The sequence below is a fragment of the Zingiber officinale genome, chromosome 1B (genome assembly GCF_018446385.1).
Source record: "Zingiber officinale cultivar Zhangliang chromosome 1B, Zo_v1.1, whole genome shotgun sequence".
Classification (NCBI taxonomy): domain Eukaryota; kingdom Viridiplantae; phylum Streptophyta; class Magnoliopsida; order Zingiberales; family Zingiberaceae; genus Zingiber; species Zingiber officinale.
The window spans coordinates 594,730-609,930 of record NC_055986.1 but is presented as its reverse complement, the minus strand read 5'-3'; the positions used below and the strand labels follow the sequence as shown (position 1 = coordinate 609,930).

The following is a 15,201-nucleotide window of genomic DNA, read 5'->3' as shown; positions in this document are numbered from 1 at the left end:
TTTTGCTTATTCTTTACTACCCTTTCTTCTTCTTGTACTGAGAGTCTTGTAGGGCTTCTCCGCCCTCGGTAGTTACCGAAAAGGAGTGTTTTCATAGTGGAGGGTGCGTGCGTGGTGTGGATCCTTGGATTAGTCATCTCCGTTGGAGGTGGATACCAAGTAAACTCCTAGTGTTAGCGTGTTTGTGTTTGTTTATGTATTTTCCGCTGCGCATTCTTGAAGAAACAAGCAACACCGAGCAACGAGCACGCGACGAGCTATTCACCCCCCCCTCTAGCTTCTTTTGGTCCTAACAAACCTCACCATCACAAACTCTTCCCGATCCTAATCCAATGGTTCTTCGAAAATCCTCTCGCACTCGTCATCCTCCTGATAAATATGGTTTTTCTGCCACTTTAGCTGATACTATAGTTCCTACCTCTTATTCGCATACGACTAAGCAGACATGTTGGGTTAAAGCTATGCAGGATGAACTTCAGGCTCTTCAGGAGAATCACACTTGGGATATTGTTCCTTGCCCAAGTGGTGTTAAGCCCATTGGTTGTAAATTGGTATATTCTATTAAGCTACGATCTGATGGCTCAATTGATAGATATATATAAAGCAAGGCTGGTGACACTTGGTAATCGCCAGGAGTATGGAGTGGATTATGAGAAGACATTTGCTCCTGTAGCTAAGATGACGACAGTGTGACTTATCCTTGTTATTGCTGCTTCCAAGGGATGGTCATTACGACAAATGGATGTGAAAAATGCCTTTTTGCATGGAGATCTTAAGGAAGAAATTTATATGACTCCACCATCAGGATTATTTTCTACACCCTCTTCTGATGTTTGCAAACTAAAACGTTCACTCTATAGTTTAAAGCAGGCTCCACGTGCTTGGTTTGACAAGTTCCGCTCTACGCTTATTAACTTCTCTTTTGTCCAAAGTCAGTATGATTCTTCTTTATTTCTGTGCAAAACTGCAAAAGGAATCGTCTTGCTCCTGGTATATGTTGATGATATTGTTATTACAGGGTCCAACTCTGTCTTAATTTCTCAGCTTCAAGAGCATCTTCAGGGGTCTTTCCATATGAAAGACTTGGGATCTTTACACTATTTTTTGGGGCTTGAAGTACACTCTACTCCAGCTGGAATTTTCTTACACCAACATAAATATCTTCAGGGGATAGTGGCTTTGGCTGATCTACAGGATGGTCGTTCTGTTGATCATCCTTTAGAGGTGAACGTTAAATATCGCCGTGATGAGGGTGATTTTCTCCCAGATCTATCTTTATATAGACAACTAGTGGGGAGCTCGAACTATCTGACTATTACCCGGCCTGATATTGCCTTTTCTATTCAACAAGTTAGTCAATTTCTACAAGCACCTACACATCTTCATTTGGCTGCAGTTCGACGCATTATTCGCTATTTGCATGGCACTTCTTCCCGGGAACTTTTCTTCTCTGCGGGCTCTCCTATTCGTTTGGTTGCATATAGTGATGCTGGTTGGGCTGGTTGTTCTGATACTCGACGCTCAGTTACAGGTTGGTGCATGTTTTTGGGTACCTCTCTTATTGCGTGGAAAAGTAAGAAGCAAGATCGGGTGTCTAAGTCTTCCACAGAATCAGAGTATCGCGATATGTCCTCTGCTTGTTCTGAAATAGTTTGGCCTCGGGAACTGTTGGGTGAACTTGGGTTTTCCCAACTTGAACCTACTCCACTTCATGCAGATAATACTAGTGCTATTCACATTGCTGCTAATCCAGTATTTCACGAATACACCAAACACATCGAAGTAGATTGTCATTCTATTCGTGAGGCATATGATGCTTGTGTCATCACTCTTCCACATATAACTACTGAATTCCAAATTACTGATGTGTTTACTAAAGCTCTCTCCCGACATCGTCATCACTTTCTTATTGACAAATTGATGCTTGTTGATCATCCAGCATCAATTTGAGGGGGGATATCAATGGCAGATATTATGGCCTATCAAATATGGAATTTACTTTGCCATAATTGTGCTAATTAGCTGTGTATATATTATTACCTAGAGTAGATTATTTGTAATTAGTACATACTTAAATTAGATTATCAGTAATTAATATGGTAGCTATATTTACTTTGTTACTAAAGATAAATTGTAAAAGCAATTCTATTTAATGAGAAAGCTCCGGAGAAGAAAGGGACATTTTTTTTTGGAATTTCAAAGCTGTTTTGTCAAAAGAGAATATGGAAGATGAACAGTAAAAGTTGAGAATGCGTGAAGTAAAAACGTACCTACACCCGCAAGGGCGGGACCTTTTTATAATACCTTTGTAATATCCACATTAATTGTGCAGTCTCATAGCCCATATGTTACTTGTATCCATTATTCTGCTCAAACATATGGTCTCACGTGCCCCTGACAATCCCACGTGCAAGATTAATTATGAAATAAGCTTTGTAAGTAGAATGATCCCTTGGGCTTTCTGGGTCTAACCAGTCGTTGGGGGTATGCTAATGGATTAGAAAAAGGGGGGGCTTAGTCTCTGATCATGGGCGAGTGAGTCTGATTGTATGATTGTTCATCTTATGAGTTGAGAGGAGTAGAGCCATGTGAGTTAGAGATTTAATCTTGAACCGATGGGGAGAATATAGGGGAGCAGGGCCCCGGGTTTAGGAGATTCGATCGTGATTCGATCAAGAGAATGTATGGGAGCAGGTCTTTATGAGTCAGAGATCCGATCATGAGCTGATTGGGAGAATGTAAGGGAGCAGAGTCTTGTGAATCGGAGATCCGACCGAGAGGATGAGGGGAGCAGAACCCCGTGGAATCGGGGTCCAATCGGGGTTGTCCGCTAGGCTGATAGTCTCTGATGGGACGATTATAAATCTGCCTCATGTTGACCATTTTGGAGGTTGACCTCTACGTCATGGAGAAACTTAACCATATGCTTCCACACGGAGGCTTCCCTTTTCCTCTGCATCAGTCACCTCCACACACGAAAAAAAGCATATCCCTTCACTTACCTCCATTTGTTTGTATATTTCAAGATCCAATGCCCTAAGAAGTAATGCACGTTAGAGTTGACTAGCGTTACCGGCACGGTCATTCCGACGCTCAAATTAGAAATTAACCTAAAGAGTGAAGAAAACAAAAAGAAAGAGAGAAATCAAAATGCTAGAGAGATTTTCATGGAGAAGAGTAGCCTCTCCGCGCATGAGAAAAAAATCATACGTCCTTCACTTATCTCCATTGGTCCATATGTAGTTGGTGGAAAGGAATCTCCTCGTGGGATGTCATGTGACTACTAGTTCTCCGTCTAAAAGGCAGTTAGGACAATGGAAGAGACAATCATTGAATCGTATATTTTTTTTGTCTTTGGTCAAGTCCCCTTCTACAAGTTGTCAGAGACTATCGGCTTATTGGTCAGGTGTGGGCAAGTTATCGAAAGTTGTGGGATTAGTCGATTGTTGCTAATATGCTTTCCCGAGTTCGAATGGGTATGCTAAAGACTAAGTGCTTAAGAATATATATTGGTTGATTTACAATGAAGGCTGTTAGAAGTGCTCAAGAAGATTGAGAATAGAACTTCTAGTGACTCAAGATGTTAGATAGGATTTATGGCGACTCGGAAGGTTCCGGAATAACTCCGGATGTCATCACAATTAATTTAACAAAATTTAAACAAATTGAAATCATCATGAATCTTATTCAACAAAAAAAATAATTATTAGGTATTCAGATTTGAATGTGACGGTGAATTTGTGCGTCACTTAACCACAACCGATTTTGAGTCAACAGGAGCACGGCCCACCTTCTATCTAAACCGAGGCGGGCCCGGGCCCATGCCTCTCCCCTCGACCATGCTTACCTAAAGCGTTGAATGCGTGATTCGTCGGAATGGGTCCCTTTCCAGAACAGTGTGGGTCCCTATTTTCCCAATCTGTTCACAGAAGACGAATTGGATTCGGACGCGTGTACGGGCGGATTTGACAGGGCGCTGTGAGTTTGATTGCACTGTTCCTCGAGTCCGGAACGGCACTGGGCGGGAACCAATCAAGCGCAGGCGCAACTCTCGATGCTCGCACGCATCCCCGATCACCGCCTCCAGCCGGTCGCCACCAGTCCCGATTGATTCGCATGTTTGGTTCCTATGTGTCCGCCAGGACACGGAACAAAATACGAATCAATTCAATTGGCTTACTTCACAATGTTTTAACGAACGACCGGTGAACAACAAATGGCGTGTGTGTATTGGAAACGATTGTGATTCGGCTGGAACATGTGATGCGCATGGGCTCCATCCCAACTGAGGTAGACGACGGGGAAGGAGGGGAAGAGTTGGTGATGTTAAATACTTGCGCCTCCGCAGGGTTTCCTTTGCTTTTTCACCTCACGAGCGTTTCAGTTTTTGACAATTTCCACGCCTCTCGGCTCTCCTCCGTCTCTCTCTCCCGCTGGTCCGCCGAGATTCTTGACAGAGGGTGGGTCGGCGAGTCGGTGTTCGTCTCAACAGAGGATAACACGCGGAGTAGGAGGTCTTCTGTTGCTTTTTAGGGTTTCCGAAGCGAACGATTCCGCCCTACTCTTCCTGCTCGTCGGATAGGTGAGGCGTTGGAATGGCTTGGAGCTGAATGCGGCGATATTCACCGGTTGTTCTAACGGTGATATTTTCTTCTTTTTTTTAAGCTGTGCATGTTTTATTTTAATCATATCTCAATTTTTTTAATAATATATTTTCTTGTTTTTATGAAGATCAAGCTTTTTTTTTTTTTGAAAAATAAAAATATCTTCGGTTTGGAGTGACGGTTCGTTTCAGCGAAGAAATTCTCAGTACGGTTTGATATCTATATATATTTTGAATTTGATTGTATTTGAAAAAGAAAAACTTGGAAATGAATCATGTTCAAAAGTTGATATTTGGAGCTGTGCTCGTATCCGAGATTTTAATCCGTGAACTTCGTGATCCTTCCCTCTAAATTTGGGCATGCATATCTTTATAATTATTCTGTCATTAAATCTTTCCAAAAAGCAAAAAACTGACACCTTTTTTGGCATCAATCTTCACGTATAAACCTCTAGCATCCTAATCTCCGGCGAATTGTGGAGTATGTGCGGCGTACCCGAGCGGATGAGGCCTTGTTTGTCTTCAACCTTGCAAGAAGAGAAGGAAAAGAAGAACATCAATATCGGCGGTGGTAGTCCTGCGGCCGTAAGAATGACTTCAATCGCGGCCGACACAGACGAACCGTTCTCGACCGTTCTCGAGCTCGCGGCGAACAACGACGTCGCCTCTTTCAAGCGAACGATCGACCGTGCTCCTTCCTGCTTTGACGAGGTTGGCCTCTGGTACGGCCGCAAGAGAGGGTCAAACCGGATGGCGTTCGCTCACCGTACCCCGCTGATGGTTGCCGCCACGTATGGCAGCCTCGACGTCCTCGAGTTCCTTCTCTCTTTGCCTACCTCCGTTGTTATCAACCGGGCTTCTGGGCAAGACGGCTATACGGCCTTGCACTGCTCCGCGTCTGGTGGCTCTCCTACTGCGGCCCGTGTAGTGAAGTTGCTTCTTTCCGCCGGAGCCGACCCCAACCTGGTCGATTCCAACGGCGACATGCCGGCCGATGTGATCGTCGTCTCCCCAAAGCTGCCTGATGTGAGGGCTGCGCTGGAAGCTCTTCTAGGAAAGAGCTCTAATGATACAAGCGTGGAAGACCGCGGTCTTCGTGAGATAACAGCAGTTTTTAACTCAGATTCACCTCCTCTGTCTTCCTCCCCTGATGCTGCTGGATCCCCGTCGTCTGGCTCGGTTTCCTCGCCGATGATGACGGTAAAAGTTCCTGAAATTCAACCAAATGCTACGTCGGAGAAGAAAGAGTATCCTTATGACCCGTCGCTCCCTGATATCAAGAACAGCATCTATGCTACTGACGAGTTCCGGATGTACTCGTTCAAAGTCCGGCCTTGCTCGCGAGCATACTCTCATGATTGGACCGAGTGTCCTTTTGTTCACCCAGGCGAGAATGCTCGGCGGCGCGATCCAAGAAAGTATCACTACAGCTGCGTTCCTTGCACGGATTTCCGCAAAGGTGTTTGCAAGAGGGGTGATATGTGCGAGTATGCGCACGGGGTGTTTGAGTGTTGGCTTCACCCAGCGCAATACCGCACGAAGCTTTGCAAGGACGGAACTGCTTGTGTTCGCCGCGTCTGTTTCTTTGCCCACACTAATGAAGAGCTCCGCCCGCTGTACATGTCCACCGGTCCTGCCATCCTTTCTCCCTTATCGTCCTCTGCTGCAATAGAGATGGCTGCCGCAATGACCCTCATGCCTGGGTCTCCTGGCGCTGTAATGCCTTGTTTTACTCCGCCCATATCGCCCTCTGTGAATGGTATCGAGCACTCTTCCATGACATGGGCTCAGACAAATTTGCCTCTGCTGCATCTTCCTGGTAGCAATCTCCAGGCTAGCAGGTTGCGATCATCTATCAGTGCAAGAGACATGCCTTTGGACGATTTCTCTGTGATGCCTGAATCTAATTCTCACCCGATGCTAATGGGTCCATCTCATTCTCGTTTGCATTCATCGCTGGGAGGCCAAATGCTAAGATCGAAGATCCTAACTCCGTCTAACCTTGATCATCTTTTTGCTGTTGAAATTACCTCTTCTCCAAACTATAGTTCTGATCAAGGCAATGTTTTTTCCCCCTCCAACAGGACTGTTATCCTCAACCAATTTCACCAGCAACGGCAATGCTCGTTATCACCAATCAATACCCTCTACGCAACCAGAGCCATAGACAACCAACAGCTGCCTGGACACTCATCTCTCGTACAACCCTCACTCGGCGTTCCTTCATCTGGCAGCATGTCCCCCAGAAGCATGGAACCTGTTTCTCCAATGTTATCTCATTTGCCTTTTCTTGCTCTAAGGAAGAAACATCAGGAAGCAGCACTTCATGACCTGAGTCCCCGTGGTGTTGGTTCTATAACCTCCCCGGTCGTCGACTACGCAGCTAAATCCTCATGGTCAGATTGGGCATCACCGCGTGGGGCAATTGACTGGGGGGTGAGTCATGAAGAACTTGGCCTTTTGAGGCAGTCATCCTCCCTTGGGTTACAAGGTAACCATGAGGAGCCTGATCTTTCTTGGATCCATTCCCTAGTGAAGGAACCACCACCTGAGAAAATGCTCAATGCTTCAGCAAGGCTTGCTGGGCCTTCCCTTTTGCTGCCTGCCAATGGAGCCGAGGTCACCAATTCTGATTATCAGTATGATATCCTTGATCAAGCTGACGGTCTCTGTGATTGGCTCGAGCACTGTCAGCTTGGTCGAAGCTAACTGAGTAAGTTTCAATTTTTCTTCAACAAACTGAACTGCAGATGATGGTGATTTTTTGAAAGATCTTAGTAAATAAGATTTTTTTGATTAGTAGGATTCAACTTGAATGAAGATTAAGGATAGTTCTCAAGATTCGTTTTCTTCTATAGACAAAATTGAGAGCATTGTTTATAGTTGCTTTTATATTGTATTATTTTATCAGGACTTTAACTGTATTTCTTCTTTCATTTTGAAATTATAATCTATAATGTTTTCCATGGCCAAATGATGTATGCTCCAACTAATGTTCTATTTTATCATTGCTGTTGTTTGGGCGAAGAAAGAAATATAGTATTATCTGAGTGCCTATATGTTATGCGACTTGGTTGGATGCAAGAAGACTTTCCAATTTGCTTTATGTTATCTCTTTGATAGTGGAATTCGTGGAGTATCTAATCGCTGTTTTATAAAATGCTTGTTGGAAGATGGAAATTCGTCAGTCCCTTTCATTTGTTTTTTTTTTATGCAAATTCTATTAGCACTGAAAATTTAGATGTAAGCATCAAATCGATAACAGTCGCATATCTAATGCTTTCAAGTCACGATGCCTACAATTGGCATCCATTTTTCAAAGTGGAGGATATGCTTTATGGTATCATCTTCCTTTCGGTGCGGCAATGGATAGAAAGGAAGGTTGGCTTATTCAGAATGGCACCGAACTACAGGATGAGTAGTTTTCATATCCTCGAACAATTGGATTGACATGTGTGTTATTTGTTCGAGAATTCATGTATATGCTGACAAACGAAATTGACGTAAAGCCAATGGCTGGGAGTTTAGGTGGTCATAGTTGATGTGGGACAGGAAAGGGTAGTCTTTTTTAGCTTCTGGCTTATTCCTCTGTGCATGATTTGGAACCAGATCTTGTGGCATCTGAATGAATTCTGTCTTTTTTTTTTTTTCTTTTGTTACCGTGCATCTACTCTTTTTTCCCCCAAATACTCCATTTCTACGTTTAAGCCTACAGATTTTTTTTAAAGGTAAATCATTTGCCAAATGCAATGGCATTTTGTGCGGAGGAAATCAGTCCTCCAACGAAATATTTTTATACCACTTGAAAATTAATTATTTATTATAGTAGATATCCATGTAAATATAACTATATTAATCCTTAGGGAAAAAAAATCAAATACTTATTTATATGACTTTTTGTTTGGCACATAATGGGATTGAAAATCTATCATGGCTGAGGAGGTCGGTCCGTCAAAAATCTATCATCTAGCGGGATGGGATGAGATGTATCAGCCCGCTATCATAATGACATTGAAAATCTCAAGCCTAGTTTAATACAAAATGGATTACAATGAGATGTATCAGCCCGCTATCATAATGACATTGAAAATCTCAAGCCTAGTTTAATACAAAATGGATTATAATAAGAGTATAATCGAGTCAAGTCGAACTCTTGAATATTTGAGTTTAGCTCGTTTATAATCGAGCTCGAGTTTTATTTAATGAATATATTTATGCTTCGTGAGCTTATTCGAGTTTTTATCGAACATAAATAAATTTAAGAAATATAAATTATAAATTTAAATATTCATTAAAAATTAAATTATATATTTAAAGAAAATTATAATATTCTTATTAAATTTTATAATTTTATTCTAATATATAAATTTAATATATTTGTCTATATGTTTCATAAGTATGTAAAATTTATAAATTTAATATCAAAATTATTATTTTTTTATTTAAAAATTGATTCATGAGCTTAACGAACATATTCACGAGTCGAATATTATGAAGCTTGAGTTTGATTTGTTTATCTTAACGAGCTTCATTAAACGAGCTCAAATAAACTTTTATCGAATCGAATTTCTAATATCTCATGTGCGACTTAGTTCATTTACACCCTCAGATTTCAAATTAATCGGTTGGTCCATAAAAAAACATAAAATAAAATATTTTTTTATAATTCATTAATCATTTCATTTCTTACTTTTTTTAAAAAAAATCCTAATAAATTTTTTCATTTTTTGATTTCACACTAACACATATTAATCAAGTAATTGATATAAAAAAAAATCATATTTTTCACTATAAAAATACATATATCATCATAATGCATAATCTAATTTTGAATATTTTTTTCCATCCTGCAGTCCAATCTTAACCGGTCCCGCCCCACACCGGCTTAGACCTGTAATATATGTGGATGGATTTATTTACTTTTTAAATAGATTTATAAAATTTCAATCAAAACTTATAGCTTTACTTATTAACTATCAAGAGAAGAAAATGGGAGGGAAAGAAATCGAACCAAAGATAGAAAGACTCGTTTACTTTGGATAAAACAAAGGGCAAGGTAGAGCAAATAAGAAAAAGGAAAATATACAAGTCAACAAATCAGGGCAAACTTAGGCTTGTCGATCGTGCAAGGCCGGATCCTAGGCCTAGTTCAGACTTGGCCAGCTTGGACCGTGAGCTGTGTAACCTTAGCACTCGGCTTGGACTCATAAAGCACACAACAAGGCCCAAGTTAACTTGGATTGTATCAACTCTGGCTTTCGGTATGGCCTAAGCGGCTAAGCTGTGCCGGGTCAGGATCACATTTTGCTTGAAAACCAGCAGAAGGGCAAAAACGACATTTTCCAGCATTTCCGTGGGAATCATCCTAACTGGGCTGAAGCAGAATGGGCCGAGAAATCACTGCGGCCTTTTGTCTCGGTTCTTCGTTGCACTCTGCACTTTTCGAGTCGGTCGACGCCAACTTCGGCGACAGCGCAGAGCAACAGACGGCGGAGGAGAAATACCCTTCCTCTCCATATCATCTCTACCGAGATGCCGAAGCATTTCGGGCCTGCGGAAACCCATCGGTGCTCCGTGTGTCTCTGCATCAAATTTGTAATCTTTGTTTGATGTTCTATTTTGTTTTGGATTCGAGCAAGAAAGAAAGAAATGCACGAACTATATCACAAGGACAAAGGCGGTTGATTATCTTCAAGTTAATCTGGCCACTTTCAGGTAAGCCAGGTTTTATCAACTCATTTACGTCAGGGTTAGGTTGGCGGATGCCAATCCTTATTTTTGTTTCGTTGTTCAGGAAATTATGCATTCTAAAAGGCATATTTCCGCGAGAACCAAAGAGGACGGTGGAGGGGAACCAGAAAATTTACAATCGCATGAAGGATGTCATGTTCCTTGCGCACGAGCCTCTGCTTCATAAGTTGAGGTTGATTACTTGTATCACTAAGAATAATTTATAGAAAGCTGAGGTAGCAACAGTTTGAGGAAAATAAAAGTAGAAACATAAAATTTTATTGAAGAAATAAAGAAAATGCAGGATTAACTGCTATTAGGCTGGTTGAAGATGTTATCATCTAGAAAGTTCAGCGCCAATACAATCCATGAAGCCAAATCCATTTTATTTATACTTTCCTGTTACATAAAAGTCTGTTTCTCGTCCTGCGATATTACAGGCTTTTCTCTTTTCTCTTTTTTTTTTTTTTTTCTGATATTTCTCTGCCCGAGCCACATGTATTGCCATCCTGAGTTCTTAGATAATAACCTTTTGGTGAACTGCAAAATAAGCATTTGGATTGTGAAACTAGATTTAATAAAGATGTTGATTACAAATATTACAGCAATGATATGTTCAAGGAAAAAAAACTCAAGAAAAAATTTAAGGATAGACACATAAAGTCATGGTCCATCATTTCACTTTTGTGGGCCCCATCACTTTATGTGTCTATCCTTGAACTTTTCCTTGAGGTGTTTTCCTTACCATATCATTTTTCCAAATATTATCTTTTAAATTGTTCTTCTTAGAGTGATAAACATTGATATGTTTTATTTATATTGTGTTTATTCTGATCCTGGGGTATAAGAGCTCATTAAAAAATAGAAAATTCTGAATCTTTTCATGGAAAAGAGTTATCATTTTCTTTTTCTTTATACGCAGCTTGATTTGTAATACTTCTTGAGTGATTATTAGTTGGTTTTCTAAGAAAACTGTTAGAAAAATTAGCTACTAAGACTTTTATTATATCTAACAGAATTAGGAAGTTATTTAGCTGAAAATGGATTATCCAATCAGCTTATGCATTACATAGGAATCCTGATTCTTAGATTATAGTTGTCTAGAATCTCATAGACTGTTGTGGGTTACTTTTTAACTTCTAATTTCAATAAAATGTGGATGGAGGTTGTGACTTGTGAGGATAATTATAATAAAATGTTGATTTCATTACTTGCGATGCTAAAAGATCTTGTGGAATTAGTAAAATATATATATATATATATATATATATATATATTTGCCACATCTAGAAAACAGACTTAATTGCTCACTATGTCATCTAGGCTTGACTTTCGTTTCCGAAGAGGGTGCATCTAGAAATTCCAAATTCGGAGTGATTAATGGAATAAACCAAAGTTCTGATTCTCTTCATCATTAATAATATACTATTTTTCTGATCACAAACTTTGGATTTGACCACAATAGTAGGAATACAAAAATGTACACACATTAAAATTGCATTAATATATGAAGAATATTATCTCCTAGTTTTTCATTAGTAGATTCAGAGTTGTTTGGTGACCCAAAACTTGATGTTTTACCGAGTTGTGTTTTGACCAAATTGGAGCAACCTTCCACTTTGGATCAAAAGTCATTATCAGTGGCTGAACAAACTCCTTTTCCTGGGCGAGGCACTAAATTGCAAAAATCATTTTTTTGTGTGTGTGTCCATTCAATTCTTTTGATCCAAAGTGGCAGCTTGAAATGAATTTTGTGTTGTGAATTGTGTTGAAGATGATTGAAACAAATTGTATGGTGAAGAAACTTCACATAACAATTATTGGATTATTTTTTTTTTTTTTGATGAGTAGGAAATGCTTTGAATATCAACAAAAATTACAGCGCAAATAGTTGTCAGCTGACTATATCAGTTTCATAGATCTATCTGTGCTGCTTGTTCTACTAATTTGATTGCAGAAACTACTATACTAATTGGCATCACTGTCAGGATTCTACCCCCAATTTTGTCCCCTTTTATTGACAACGAGGCTGAATGATGTGTTCCTGAATATGCAGAAACAATCAAACGCCTGCAAGCAGCAGCTAAAAACAAGTATTACCAATGCCTCTAGAAAATCAAGATCTAAATGTTCCTCAGGTTCTTTTGGTTGAAGGAATAGTTGATAAGACAGAAGCTAATGAAGCTGCTGAAAGGAATCGGAAGGTATTTGCATTTTAGTCTTCTGTTTATGAAACTAGTAATGTTTTCTACTTATAAGATTATATAAGCTGTGTTTTTTTGTACTGTATTACAGCCGATGATGCTTGAGAAGCAGTACCATGATGAATTGAACATGGAGCTTCGAGGAATAACATACTCTTCTCTGGCAAATGTGAACTTGGATAACATAGTAGACAATGGCAATGAAGACTGTTACTTGTGCGGAAGAACCCAACGACCTTTCACAGGTTACAATGTCACAACAAAAGAGAAATAACTCTATGAAGCAATGAACTGACCTGTGTTATTACATATATTCTTCTGCCCTTTGTAAATACTTTTTATCTGGTTTCGCAAAGTATGTATTTGTTTGTGCTCTCTGGTTCTGTAGATATACCTCTTTAATTTGTCCATATGCAACTATGCTAAACATTATTATACTCTTGAATCACCCTCGTGGTCACGCGATTTGAACCCGTGACCATAAGATCACATAATAACTTTACCGTTGGATTAAGATTCCCCTTCTTTCTAAGTAACTACATTGTATTTTATTTATTTTATCATTCGTGAGATGGTTAATTTCTTCGTCAGATTACTTGCATTTGTTTTTTGTTTTTTTGGATCAGACAAGTTACTTGAATTTTGTGGAAATTATATGGTTTCTAACTTTGCCACTTCCTGACAGATCAGTCAAGAAAGGAAAAAGGATAAGGTTAAAGCTTTTGCATGGGCGGGAGAAAAATGCAGAAGCCAGAAAAGAGCTTTGATTTGTTCTGCTAAATATACTTACTGCCTGTGGCTCCATAACAAGTCCCCTTCTCAGCTTTGGCAAAGATTTTTCCATAGTATCAATAAGTTATAACAAGAACGATAGTTCGACACAAATGCTACAGATCATCTTTTTCATTATGTTTTTCATGGACGTGCCAGTGACTGTATTCTATGCAAAATCTGTTGGTGCAATATCCCTTAGGTCAAGGTTGACTGAGTTGACCAAGCTTGAGTCTTGATCATAGTTTCGATGTTTGACAATACATGTAGACATATGGACAATGCAGATGCAGTTGTTCATGTGGGGAGATTCTGATCAGGGACTGATCAGTGTGGATGAAGAAAAGTCAAGTAGATCAAGGATGATCGGATCCTGACTGGGAAGTCCTAACTGGAAGGTTAGGCAGATGGAAAGTCCTGGTGAGTGAAGCTAGGCAGAAGGAAATCCTGGTGAGTGAAGCCAGGTGGAAGTCCTAACTGGAAGGTTAGACAGATGGAAAGTCCTGGTGAGTGAAGCTAGGCAGAAGGAAATCCTGGTGAGTGAAGCCAGGTGGAAGTCCTAGTGAGTGAAGCTAGGCAGATGGAAAATCCTAGTAAGTGAAGCTAGGTGAAAGTCCTGGTGAGTGAAGCCAGGCAAGGGAAAATTCAGATGGATCAAGGATGATCGAACATCTGGTGTTGGGAAGTCCAAGTAGGTCAAAGAATTGACTGGATACTTGGCACGAGGAAATCCAGATGGGTCAAGGTTGACCAGACATCTGGTGAAAATTCAAGTAGGTTAAGGGAGTGATCGGATACTTGACACGAAGAGAAAAGTCCAAGTGGGTCAAAGGGATTGACCGGACAATTGGTGGGGAGTCCTGGCAGGTCAAGGGAGTGACCAGATGCTAGGCATGATGTACCAACAGGTCAAGGTTGACTGGATGTTGGTTTGAGAGGCTTGGGACTTGGTTTTGGGCAAAAATCAAGAGCTGGATCGATCAGTGGATCGATCCAGGCCTTTCCCAGCGAACAGAAAGTCTCTGGATCGATCAGTGGATCGATCCAGAGGTCCCAATCGATCAATGGATCGATTGGGACGCTGCTGCTTCGCGCAATAAGCGCTGGATCGATTCGTGGATCGATCCAGGCGTTTTTCCAGAGCACAGAGGCGCTTTGGATCGATCCGTGGATCGATCCAAAGCCTCCCAGATCGATTGGGAATAATCGAATCGATTGGGATCCGACCGTTGCGTCGTATTTGAGCCACAGGTGAGCGTTGTCTTCGGCACTTCTTCACCGATTCATTTTAGATCTTCACCAGCTCCTCCACAGCTCTTCTCAAGCTCGAGATCGCCAGTTCTTGAAGGTTCTTGGAGGTTCTTCCAAGTCAAGAGGCGGATCAAAGCAAGGAGAAGAAACTAGGGTTAGGGTTTTTGCACTCATTGTAAGCTTGTATTTCATTACCTTTCCCTTTCTTCTTGTATTGAGTCTTGTAGGGCTTCTCCGCCCTTGGTAGTTACCATAAAGGAGAGTTTTATTAGTGGAGGGTGTGTGTAGGTGTGGATCCTTGGACTAGTCACCTCTTGTGAGGTGGATACCAAGTAAACCAACCGTGTTAGCGTTGTATGTTGTTTCTTTGTATTTCCGCTGTGCATTCTTGAAGAAACAAGCAATGACAAGCACACGATAAGCGCGAAGAGCTATTCACTCCCCCTCTAGCTACTTTTCGATCCTAACAAAATCTGTAATAGAGATTTATAACGTTTTGCTGTCCTAAAATTCAAATTGACAATCCTCGAGTCTATCTCCCCATCTATTTGCAGCAGCAAGGCTTTGTTCGAGTGAGTCTTTGAGAACAACTGAAGTTACAGGATCAAATCTTATCCTCTTCCATTTTAATGTCAGGTAAAC

General features: G+C 40.7%; 3 protein-coding genes across 5 annotated transcripts; all 3 read left to right on the top strand.

Annotated features, from left to right (window-relative positions):
- Positions 1 to 738: 738 nt before the first annotated feature.
- On the top strand, positions 739 to 1,950 carry LOC121992671 (uncharacterized mitochondrial protein AtMg00810-like). Its single transcript, XM_042547183.1, has one exon. It carries the CDS (start codon positions 739 to 741, stop codon positions 1,948 to 1,950), a length of 1,212 nt encoding a protein of 403 aa, XP_042403117.1.
- A 2,414-nt stretch (positions 1,951 to 4,364) lies between these two features.
- On the top strand, positions 4,365 to 7,402 carry LOC122045838 (zinc finger CCCH domain-containing protein 24-like). 2 transcript variants are annotated; one of them, XM_042606224.1, is made up of 2 exons: positions 4,365 to 4,582; positions 5,059 to 7,402. In XM_042606224.1, exon 2 carries the CDS (start codon positions 5,087 to 5,089, stop codon positions 7,310 to 7,312), a length of 2,226 nt encoding a protein of 741 aa, XP_042462158.1. In that variant the 5' UTR covers positions 4,365 to 4,582; positions 5,059 to 5,086; the 3' UTR covers positions 7,313 to 7,402. The 2 variants fall into 2 exon arrangements, with proteins under 2 accessions (XP_042462158.1, XP_042462147.1); XM_042606213.1 differs by having other exon boundaries at positions 4,365 to 4,640.
- Positions 7,403 to 10,053: 2,651 nt separating this feature from the next.
- Positions 10,054 to 13,422, top strand: LOC121971947 (pescadillo homolog). Of its 2 annotated transcripts, none has more exons than XM_042523887.1 (5): positions 10,054 to 10,318; positions 10,398 to 10,526; positions 12,390 to 12,537; positions 12,629 to 12,782; positions 13,228 to 13,422. In XM_042523887.1, the coding sequence occupies exons 3-5, from the start codon at positions 12,436 to 12,438 to the stop codon at positions 13,302 to 13,304; spliced, it is 333 nt and encodes a 110-aa protein (XP_042379821.1). In that variant the 5' UTR covers positions 10,054 to 10,318; positions 10,398 to 10,526; positions 12,390 to 12,435; the 3' UTR covers positions 13,305 to 13,422. The 2 variants fall into 2 exon arrangements, with proteins under 2 accessions (XP_042379821.1, XP_042380373.1); XM_042524439.1 differs by having other exon boundaries at positions 13,223 to 13,422.
- Positions 13,423 to 15,201: the final 1,779 nt, after the last annotated feature.

Bases quoted from the DNA above. Each gene is read 5' to 3' on its own strand.
- LOC121992671 (XM_042547183.1), top strand. From the start codon at position 739: ATGGATGTGAAAAATGCCTTTTTGCATGGAGATCTTAAGGAAGAAATT.
- LOC122045838 (XM_042606224.1), top strand. From the start codon at position 5,087: ATGTGCGGCGTACCCGAGCGGATGAGGCCTTGTTTGTCTTCAACCTTG.
- LOC121971947 (XM_042523887.1), top strand. From the start codon at position 12,436: ATGCCTCTAGAAAATCAAGATCTAAATGTTCCTCAGGTTCTTTTGGTT. The intron at 12,538-12,628 runs GTATTTGCATTT...ACTGTATTACAG, and splicing joins CTGCTGAAAGGAATCGGAAG to CCGATGATGCTTGAGAAGCA. The intron at 12,783-13,227 runs GTTACAATGTCA...CTGACAGATCAG, and splicing joins AACCCAACGACCTTTCACAG to TCAAGAAAGGAAAAAGGATA.